Raw genomic sequence first — 12,000 nt, forward strand, 5'->3', positions numbered from 1 at the left:
TCTCTGAGACACATCAGCCAGGTGTGTCTGGGTTTGCCTGCTGTTGAGTCTTTACACGATTTAGCTAAAATTGTCTGGCTCAATTTCAACCATCTCATGTCTTTGTGTTCATTCATAGTTATGTTGCCCTGCCTGTTTGGATGAAGACCTACAGCTGGAAAAATGGCAGCCCCAAATAATCCACTGTTTCTTCTGCCCTGGCATTTATGCAGGGTGATGATGACCTAGCTAGCAGAACTTAAGCTATGAGATCATAGTGATGATATATCAACATTCTAGCTAAAAAAACATTTTCAAACATATTCAGATAAATTGAATACATATATTCTTTGGGAAGTTCCATAAGAAGGCTATGAAAGCAAATATTATTCTGCATTGCTAAATGGATCACCTTTGAGAAGGAATGTAGAGAGGCAGCAGTCCACTAAATGCTATGCTATATGACCACTTCATACTTAACTATGTCACAGAAAAGTTCCATTACAGGGCTAAAACAGTTAGGGCAGAGAGCCTTTATCTATGCTCCCCTCAACGTCTCACCCTCGAAGAGGAAGGTCTCGTTCCAATGTGGGTTGAGGTTTTTCCTCTTCACCTTGGTCTCCAGCTTGTTCTTCTTGTCAGGTAGCAGATATATCTTCACAAATGGATCACTGGTCCCACTGAAGTCCTTAGCTGGCAACTCCTGAGCTTTCATGATTTTAACAGTGAGAGTGGACTCCTGGAAGTTGTAGCCCACACTAAATTGAATGCGGCCAAGAGTCTCCCGTCCTGATGTGTCATGCCCATCTTCCTCATCTGAACCAGGAGACAGCTGCCCAGGAAAATAAACAAACATAAATTCTTGTGTTAGTAATAGTTCAGTAAGTACCAATCCTAAAAGAACTGGTTGATTTTAAATAGGCAACGTTGAAATGTTATGAAAAGCCTCTTTCAGCGAGAATATTAATCATGCTCCAATTCCTATTTAAATACTCATATTACAACACTAATTAGTGTAGTTATGTAGTTAGACGATTAATACATATAAATGTAAATTGAAGTATTTTTTTTTGCAACTACTGTTAATATCAAAAACCATCTTGATATCAGCCTTCCACAATCCTCTGTATATCATTGCTTAGTGTGGGAGAAAGGGTCAGCACTGGCCGCCAATCAGATTCTGCAGCAGTGAACATTGTAACAGAAGGAGAGATACGAACAAGCAGAGTGATGTTGCTTCCTCACTGCCCAACCAACCAGCTGGAACTACATGGACATGTAGACATAGCTGTACTGTCTGGCACAACACAAAACTCACGGTGGGACATTATAATTTCCCTGTTAGCTGGATATATATACTGATTTTGTACGTTTGCCCACTGACAAAGAGATAATCAGTCTATAATTTGAATGGCAGGTTTATTTTAACAGTGAGAGGCAGAATAACAACACAAATATCCAGAAAAACGCATTTCAAAAAGGTTATAAATTGATTTGCATTTTAATGAGTGAAATAAGTACTTGACCCCTTCGCAAAACATGACTTAGTACTTGGTGGCAAAACCCTTGTTGGCAATCACAGAGGTCAGATGTTTCTTGTAGTTGGCCACCAGGTTTGCACACATCTCAGGAGGGATTTTGTCCCACTACTATTTGCAGATCCTCTTCAAGTCATTAAGGTTTTTGAGGCTGACATTTGGTAACTCAAACCTTCAGCTCCCTCCACATATTTTCTATGCAATTAAGGTATGGAGACTGGCTAATTCACTCCAGGACCCTAACTGGTTTCCGACCGGCACACGCTGATGTACGTCAGCAGAATGGCATGGACAGGCAAATGGGCGTACAGGTACGTCCCTTTAAATTTGCTGCCAGGCCATGAGTTGGATCACGGGTCCCGTGGACTCAAATGCCGCAAGGATACCCGCGATCATCTCAAGGTTGAGATGGTAATATAAACAAGCATCTCCCCGTTCTATCTAGTGACAGTGTCACTGATCTCTGCTCCCTGTGATTGGGAGCAAAGATCAGTGACGTGTCACATGTAGCCACGCTCTCCCACACACAGGGCCCTCCCAGGACACACTTAACCCTTACTCTGCCCCCTAGTGGTTAACCCCTTCACTGCCAGTGTCATTTACACAGGAATCAGTGCATTTGTAGAGCACTGATTGCTGTATAAATGACAATGGTCCCAAAAATGTGTCAAAAATGTCAGATGTGTCTGCCATAATGTCGCAGTCACAATAAAAATCGAAGATCACCGCCATTACTAGTAAACAATTATTAATAAAAATGCCATATAACTATCCCCTATTTTGTAAACGTTATAACTTTTGCACAAACCAATCAATAAACGCTTATTGCAATTTTTTTTAACCAAAAATATGTAGAAAAATACGTATCGCCCTAAACTGAGGAAAAAACATGTTTTTTTATATATTTTTGGGGGATATTTATTATAGCAAAATATAAAAAATAATGCGTTTTAAATAAATAAAAAACACAGGGGTGGTCACATACCACCAAAAAAAAGCTCTATTTGTGGGGAAAAATTTTGTTTGGGAGCCACAGGGACCGAGGGAGATTGACAGTTATTTTGTCTTACTTCCATTTGTGAATAATCGCACCGTCACCCTCTCACCAAGCTGCTTGGCGATCGTCTTGTAGCCCATTCCAGCCTTGTGTAGATCTACAATCTCCCTGACATTTTTGGACAGCTCTTTGGTCTTAGACATGGTGGAGAAATTGGAATCTGATTGATTGATTGCTTCTGTGGACAGGTGTCTTTTATATAAGTAACAAGCTGAGATTAGGAGCTCTTCCCTTTAAGAGAGTGCTCCTAATCTCAGCTTATTACCTGTATAGAAGACACCTGGGAGCCAGAAATCTTGCTGATTGAAAGGAGATCAAATACTTTTTTCACTCATTAACCACTTGCCTTCCGCTTATATACTGCGACAAGGTGGCTCGGCTGCTCAAACCGACGTACCTGTACATTGGTCCGTGCATGTGGTCTTGTGGGTGCGACTCAGTGATCTGCTGTTCCCCAGCAAGCCCATCCCCCACATAGTTATAACACACCCAGGGAACACAGTTAACCCCTTGATCACTCTCTAGTGTTAACCCCTTCCCTGCCAGTGTCACTAATGCCGTGTACACACGATCAAACAATCGGGTGAAAAAGTCTGGCAATCCCCCCGTGTGTAGCCTCCGGCAGATTTTTTTGACCCGAAAGTACGGCGGACTTAGAAAGTAGTTTTGCACTCCAATCTTCCCGCCGGAACTTGCATTTCGGCGGACAATCCGGCCGTGCGTATGCCAGTACGCCGTACTTTTGAAATGAACTGACTTTTCCCACCCGGATGCTGGGACTGTGACATCATAATAGGCGGGGACATCATCCGGTGATGTCCCTATATAAGTCGCCGCATGCCCGGTCACCGTCATTGTGAGCGGAGGGAGCGACGAGTCAACATCTGAAGCGAAGAAGAGAAGAACAGAACAGAAGGCGGCGACGACGACGACAGCAGCGTCAGAAGACCGGCAGAAGAACCGAAGAGGGGGACAAGTCCCCCGAAGAGGGGGACAAGACCCCCGAAGTCGGAAGAAGAGGCCGGCAGCGAGGAAGAAAGCCGGGCTCCTCCGCTAGTAAAAGAGCTAGCTTGTCCCCCCCTTTCCTGGCCGCCCTGGTAGCGTGCTCAGACAAGGGTTTGATGTGGACCTTGGGGGGAACCCCACGCCGATTTATTTCGGCATTGGGGTTCTCCTTTAAGTCCATACCAGGTGGCGGGGCCAGCGACGTCTCCTTCGCGGGCCCGCCTACCTGGAGACGCGCTCGAAATGAGGGGACTTTCCTCCGAGTGTGTGGGTGAGTCCGTTCATTTCAAAAGTACAGCGGATAGTACGGCGGACTTAGTACGCCGTATTAGTCCGCTGAAAAAGTGCCGTGTGTGGGCAAGTAGCCCGTTCGGAAAGTCGAACGGACAGTCCGGCGGGAAGTCCGCCATACTAAGTCCGCCGGATAGTTGGCTACGCGTGTACGCGGCATTATACATTGATCGACGCATTTTTTTAGCACTGATCACTGGAATAATGTCACTGGTCACCAGAAAAATGGCACTTGGGGTCAGATTTGATGATCAAATACCACCAAACAAAGCTCTATTTGTGGGAAACATAATTACATCAATTTTGCTTGGATACAGCATTGCACGACCGCACAATTGTCAGTTAAAACAACGCAGTGCCGTATTGCAAAAAATGGCCTGGTCATTAAGGGGGTAAATCCTTTCCGGGGCTGAAGTGGTTAAAATGCAAATCAATTTATAACTTTTTTTTAAATGCGTTTATCTGGATATTTTTGTTGTTATTCTGTCTCTCACTGTTAAAATAAATCTACCATTCAAATTATAGACTGATCATTTCTTTGTCAGTACATTCAAAATTAGCAGGGGATCAAATACCTTTTCCCCCTCACTATATATATATATATATATATATATATATATATATATATATATATATATATATATATATATATATATATTATGCAGAAGAGGGATTGCTGCACAAACAAAGTAAATTTATTGATAAAATTTACATCACATCAGGTATAATTCAGGTATTCAGGTGACGTTTCGGGCTAAGCATGATATCGCCCTTCCTCATGACCACATACCTGCAATAAAAATTGTAACCAATTTCACATATAAAGGCTTATAGCTCACATCTATCATTAATCAGTTAATTACATTCAGCTGGAAAACAAAGAAATCTCATAATGTGGGGCCGTATCAGCCATTATCTGGCAGATCGGTCAACACATATAGAGACTTATACCATCATAAAAAAAAATAAAGATCAAAATCTGTATTTAACCCTTTTGGATATAAAGAGTCTAAGCGATTTATCCAGTAAACTTCTCTTTTTCTCAATTCCAATTCTCTATTCCCCCCACGTCTATTAGTTGGAATACCATCGATTACCATATATTCTCAATTGAGATATATGGTAATCGATGGTATTCCAACTAATAGACGTGGGGGTAATAGAGAACTAGAATTGAGAAAAAGAGAAGTTTACTGGATAAATCGCTTAGACTCTTTATATCCTAAAGGGTTAAATACAGATTTTGATCTTTATTTATTTTTATGATGGTATAAGTCTCTATATGTGTTGACCGATCTGCCAGATATTGACCGATACGGCCCCGCATTATGAGATTTCTTTGTTTATTGTTTAGTTTTTTCATGGTATGTGAATATACAAATTAATTTTGATGATTCATTGATTATGTTTTCTTTGTATTTTTTTGGATGAACTACATGAGTCAGCATACTATCTTCAAGGGAAGGCGTCCTTTTGTCCCGTTTTTTTAGCTATTGTTCAGATATACCCATAGATATAAAAAAGATGTATGAGAGATACAAGGGGTGGTTTGTGGAGATTGATTCTAGCTGAATGTAATTAACTGATTAATGATAGATGTGAGCTATAAGCCTTTATATGTGAAGTTGGTTACAATTTTTATTGCAGATATGTGGTCATGAGGAAGGGTGATATCATGCTTAGCCCGAAACGTTACCTGAATTATACCTGAGGTGATGTCAATTTTATCAATAAATTTACTTTTGTTTGTGCAGCAATCCCTCTTCTGCTTTTATATATATATATATATATATATATATATATATATATATATATATATATATATATATATATATATATATATATGTATATGTATGTATGTGTGTGTGTGTGTATATATAAATATTTTTTTAAGTGCACCTAATTCAAAGCCGAACTACCTTTCTAAATCACATGTTTGTGATTAATGGAGGCGGTTGAGAACACTGGCTGCCCATAATGGAATAAAACCAGCTGGCAATGCTGGAGGAGAGGATCCCTGAGTAGGCCAGGCCGTGTAATCTATCACTTCCACCTCTCACCAGTATGAGATTAATGTGGCTAAGTCTCTCCGGTGGGGATACAGCAATAAAAACCTGCCAAATGTTCTAACCTTTGTCACATTCCATAATAAACTGGAAAGAAGTTTTGAAAGTTAAAGTGGAACTTCACCCAAAAAATGAAGACTCACAGAAGACCGCAGGACTATTCAAAAAGTGTAGCATGGCTCGTGTGCACACAGTACAAAGCCAGCTATGAAGCCGCAAGGCTTCACTGAGGGCTTCCCTTAGTTATGATTCTGTTGCCTGGACCCGAAGCTGACTGAAGAAGTGGCTTGGGTGAGGACATCCCTGGATCCCTGGACAGATAAGTATCCTTATATTAACCACTTTCAGACCGGACCAATTTGCTGGTCAAAGACCAGACCACTTTTTGCGATTCGGCACTGCGTCGGTTTAACTGACAAATTGCGCGGTCGTGCGACGTGGCTCCCAAACAAAATTGACGTCCTTTTTTTCCCACAAATAGAGCTTTCTTTTGGTGGTATTTGATCACCCCTGCGGTTTTTATTTTTTGCGCTATAAACAAAAATAGAGCGACAATTTTGAAAAAAACGCATTATTTTTTACTTTTTGTTATAATAAATATCCCCCAAAAATATATAAAAAAACATTTTTTTGCCTCAGTTTAGGCCGATACGTATTCTTCTACATATTGTTGGTAAAAAAATCGCAATAAGCGATTATTGATTGGTTTGCGCAAAAGTTATAGCATTTACAAAATAGGGATAGTTTTATAGCATTTTTATTAATAATTTTTTATTATTATTTTTTTACTAGTAATGGCGGCGATCAGCGATTTTTATTGTGACTGCGACATTGTGGGGGACCCATCTGACATTTTAGACACATTTTTGGGACCATTGTCATTTATACAATAATCACTGCTATATAAATGCAGTGATTCCTGTGTAAATGACACTGGCAGTGAAGGGGTTAACCAGTGGGTGGCAGTGTAGGGGTTAAGTGTTCCTAGGGGTGTGTTACTAACTGTGGGGGGGTTGGGCTTTCATTTAGTGAACACTGATCTCTGCTCCAATCACATGGAGCAGAGATCAGCGTCACTAGTTGCTAGGCAGAATGGAGAAATGTTGTTTACAACGGCATTTCTTCATTCGGCCGCTCCTTGAGATGATCGCGGGGATGCCCGCAGCGATCGAGTCCGCGGGTCCCGCGACCGGACTCACGGAGGTCCCGACCAGCGTGGGAGCAAGCCGCCGGCGGCGCGCTCCCGATAGCAGGGCGGCAAATTTAAAGGGACGTACATGTACGCCCATTTGCCTGCCCGTGCCATTCTGTCGACGTACATCATCGTGCGCTGGTCGGCAAGTGGTTAAAAGGCAGCAGCTACAGTATTTGTTGCTACTGACTTAAACATTTTTGGGTGGAGACTGCAGCTCTTCCTTAGACCCCTTTCACACTAGGTTGTTTTGCAGACGCTACAGCGCTAAAAATAGCGCCTGCAAACCGACCTGAAATGGCCGCTGCTGTCTCTCCAATGTAAAAGCCCAGAGGCCTTTCACAATGGAGCGGTGCGCTAGCAGGACGGTAAAAAATGTCCTGCTAGCAGCATCTTTGGAGCTTTGAAATCAATGGGGCAGCGCAGCTATACCGCAGACAAAGCACCTCTGTATGTGGTTTTTAACCCTTTCTTGGCTGCTAGTGGGGGGGTAAAACCGCCCCGCTAGCGGCCGAATAGCGCCGCAAATCCAACAGTAAAGCAACGCTAAAAATAGTGGTGCTTTACTGACAATGCTCCTCCCGCCCCAGTGTCAAAGTAAAACCTTTGCTATAAACAGAAAAAGAAAAGTTCACTATTATGGTAGATGTTTCAAATTATTATACCCCCATTCAAAAAAATTTCATAAAAAATACTACGGCACAAATAATCTGAATCCACTGTGACAAATCCAATTAAACTGTAACAGGTCTGCTGTTATAATGGCAATACAAAGGTTACTATACAAGATCAGTGATAATGGTACAGGCTGAAATGTCTCACACCTTCTGCTAAGATGTAACCCTGCTGGAGGCTTGCCAGTAGCAAGGTCAGTTACAAATCAAGAGGTATTAATACAAACGGATGCATGTATAAATAATCGTATTTATTATTAACTCAAAAGAAGCCTCTTACAAAAAGGTTAGTTTATGCAATTCCAAATATATTGCAATTGTCTTAATTAGTTTTCAGTTATGCATAATAACAAAAACTGTTATTGTTACAGTATATACCCTATTCTCACTTTGCACAACTCTGTAGAAGATGGTAGAGCTATATTAAAGGAGGAGGAGAATAAAGCAAAAGGAAAAAGAAAATTTGAATCAAAATATGTTTCATTGCAACCTCTAACCTCAGTGAAAATTCCACACTGCAAAACAAAAAAGAGGAGAGTCAAGAAAGGAATGTGGGATTTATAAGTCTTTTCTTGGAAGTTACACTAGATATAAAAATAAAAAGATAGAGAAGCCATATTTGAAAGCTATGTCTGAACAGCACCAGTGATTTAAATGTCATAAAACAGAACAGATGACTTAAAGCTAAAGCAATGGCGCTGTACACTAAAAGCTTTATGTAGATGCCGTAAACTGTGGGACTGCTTTATGGATGTAACTCTTTTATAGGACACCACTGTTTCCATGACAGGTTTAGTTCCAAGATGAACTGATGTCAAATTTACAGGAACAGTTGGTTGACTGAAAATGTGCCCATGTAGTTAAGTGGCCGTGTCCCTAAAAAAAATAAAAAATGACCCTGCTCCTTTATAGCAGGATATACAGTATAGTGCTTGTGCAATGTCATGTCCCTCTCTATATCTGGTTGATCCTGCCTGTTCCTGTGTTCCCCTTAGTGTACTGACCACAGTAATCATGCCTGCTGATCCTTTATACCCATTATACCGTGGTCAGTTTACATGTCTCCATTAACCCACAGTCTCTTCCTCTCCCCCTCCCTCCTTGTCTGTCAGCTTGGGGGTCTGTGTGTGAGCCATCTCTTCCCCGCCCCTCCCGCCGCTATGGCTGTAAAATCACTAATCCCAAATGTTGGAAGCCCCTCTGTTACAGAAAGATATACTGTGCAGTATCTGTGTTTTAAAAATTATGCAGCAATATATATTTACATAGTTAAATAGTAGGTAAGGTTGATAAGACAACAGTCCATCTAGTTCAACCTGGGTTGGTGTGTATGTTTGTGTAGATAATAATTTCCCATATCCCTGTATATTGTGTTTGTTAAGATTCGCATCCAAGAGTCTTTTAAAACTATCAATACTTCCTGTTAACACCACAGATTGTGAAAGAGAGTTCCACAAGCTTACCGCACTGACAGTGAAAAAACCCCTACGCAAGTTAAACCGCTTCTCTTCCAGTCTCATTGCGTGTCCCTGTGAAATATTCTATTTCAGAACGCTGCTGTGCACTCTCCTCCTGACTGATGCCAATAGGGAATCTCAGCCCCTCCCACTGTAGTCTTCAGATCAGGGAAGGAGAGCGTCGGGATGTCATGTGAGCGCACAGCGACGTTCTGAGATAAAGTATTTCGCTGCATTTTTTTTTTTTTTTAACCACTTGCCGACCGCCGCACGACGATGTACGTCCATTTTTTGAAGAGGGATATCTCGGTAAAGGCAGCAGCTGCTGCCACAACCGAGATATCCATCTCTTCAGGCGGCGGTCAGCTGTACGATAACGGTGGTCTCCGCGGCGGATTCGCCGCGAGATCACCGCTATCGGTGGCGGGAGAGGTGCCACCCCCCCTCCCGCCGCCCTCCCGCACCTTCCGCCGCTTACCGGAGCCGTCGGTAGCGGCGGAGGCGATCGGGTCCTTCAGTCTGCTGGGCATAGAGACAAGTGAGGCTAAGATGGCCCCCACTCGTCTCTATACCATAGGAGGGCGGAAGCGACGTCAAAACTTCACTTCCGCCCATACCTCTTAAAGGTATATATTTTTTTTAAATGTCAGATTTTCTTTTTTTTTTTTTTTTTTTTTTTTTTTGCATTTTAGCCCAAATATGATATCTGAGGACCTTTTGACCCCAGATCTCATATTTAAGAGGACCTGTCATGCTTTTTTCTATTACAAGGGATGTTTACATTCCTTGTAATAGGAATAAAAGTGATCCATTTTATTTATTTTTTTTAAAAAGTGTAAAAATAAATAAAATAAATTAAAATAAATAAGAAAAAAAAAAAAAAAATTAAAAACACCCCGTTACGACGAGCTTGCGCACAGAAGCAAGCGCATACATGAGTAGCGCCCGCATATGAAAACGGTGGTCAAACCACATATGTGAGGTATCGCCGCGATCGGTAGAGCGAGAGCAATAATTCTAGCCCTAGACCTCCTCTGTAACGCAAAAAATGCAACCTGTAGAATTTTTTAAATGTCGCTTATGGAGATTTTTGAGGCTAAAAGTTTGACGCCATTCCACGAGCGGGCGCAATTTTGAAGCGTGACATGTTGGGTATCAATTTACTCGGCATACCATTATCTTTCACAGTATAAAAAAAAATTGGGCTAATTTTACTGTTGTCTTATTTTTTTATTCAAAAAAGTTAATTTTTTCCAAAAAAAGTGCGCTTCTAAGACCGCTGCGCAAATACGGTGTGAAAAAAAGTATTTCAATGACCGCCATTTTATTCTCTAGGGTGTTAGAAAAAAAACAATATAAAATGTTTGGGGGTTCTAAGTAATTTTCTAGCAAAAAAAACAGTTTTAAACATGGAAACACCAAGTCCGAAAAAGAGGCCTGGTCCTTAAGTGGTTAAAGCACCAATACACAGAAAACACAAATACTGTGCAGTATCCAAGATTTGTAATTAGTGACTTTACAACCATTGTAAGCTTAAAACTAGACCGCTGGGAAAGGTGAAATATAAAAGGCTGTCTTTTGATCTTTTTTTTTTAACATTAGATGTATGCCTTAGAACCCACTCAATAACTAATTAGAAATCATACAGCATATCAAAGTTCTAAATGTGTTAATAAATGGTAAAATTTGGCTGTTGTGGATTGCTGACATCATCAAATCCCAGAATATAAATGAACACAGTTTGTTTTGCCATACTGTACATTGGCATACAACCCAATAGAACAAAACAAGCAAATTATAGGATTACAGACAGAACAGAAGTAAAGCTTGTGCATGCTCATGCATGAAAACGCTTGTTCAAGTGCATCAATGCATGTAAACAAATGCATATGAAAGGCAGCAAATCACAATAAAAATATGTTCAACATATGCATATAAACTAAGCCATCCTTGGAGCTGAATTCCAGGCAAATATTTAAAAACACAGATTGAAAGCATATAAGGGAGTTGTTTTAGCTTAAAACGTATTTGCATTCAAGCCCATACAATTTTGAGTTATGCACAGCTCTACCACACAGCACAATCCTGCCTGGCAGAAGACTCATTTATTTCTCTGCTGTAATTTTGTAGCACTAAGACCCCATTCACACCTGAGCGTTTTGTAGCTTGAAGCCTGAAGCTACAAAATGCTGGAGGGGAAACAAATCAATTATTCTCTATAGAGATGGTTCACATCTCTACTCCAAAATGCCTGAAGCTCAAACAAGTTATGGAACTTTTTTTTTAGGCAGATTTGCCTTTTTTCTGCTTTTTTTTTTACATTGGTGACCTATTGGCCTGTACAAACTCGCTGTCAGGACCTGGACTTGAACCCAGGATTTCAGCTGTGTCTGGCAGTGCATCTTCTCTCTGAGCTATCTGAGATGCTGGACAGTGCCTTGTCAGATCCTTTAGACAACCCTGCCTTGTACCTTAATTTCAGCTGAGCCTCTTTGCTCCTCCCATGAACTTCCTGATATAAGCCATGTCTCTGCACTTCCTCCTTGCCAGAATATTGTGCTATCTCCAGCCTGTATCTCGCTCCTGTCTTCCCTGCTGCCGTTTATATTTTCTACTGCTCGTTATTTACCCTTGGCTTGTTCCACGACTACGCTTCTGCCTGATCCCAACCTGCAACAACTCGTTACCGACCTTTTGGCTTGCTTACTGACCACACTTCTGTTTGATCCTTACCTGCTCAT

General features: G+C 41.1%; 1 protein-coding gene across 7 annotated transcripts in view; it reads right to left on the reverse strand.

Moving 5' to 3' along the window:
* SYT7 (synaptotagmin 7) overlaps window positions 1-12,000 on the reverse strand; it is a 564,911-nt gene that overhangs the window by 66,008 nt on the left and 486,903 nt on the right. For all 7 annotated transcript variants that reach the window (XM_077460750.1, XM_077460749.1, XM_077460751.1 and 4 more), the window contains one exon: window positions 541-811. In XM_077460750.1, the coding sequence (XP_077316876.1) occupies window positions 541-811 (271 nt within the window). The remainder of the gene's footprint in view (window positions 1-540; window positions 812-12,000) is intronic.

This window comes from Lithobates pipiens, unplaced genomic scaffold (assembly GCF_037356315.1).
Source record: "Lithobates pipiens isolate NorthernLeopardFrog02 unplaced genomic scaffold, aLitPip1_a1.2 Scaffold_10, whole genome shotgun sequence".
In the NCBI taxonomy this organism is placed as follows: domain Eukaryota; kingdom Metazoa; phylum Chordata; class Amphibia; order Anura; family Ranidae; genus Lithobates; species Lithobates pipiens.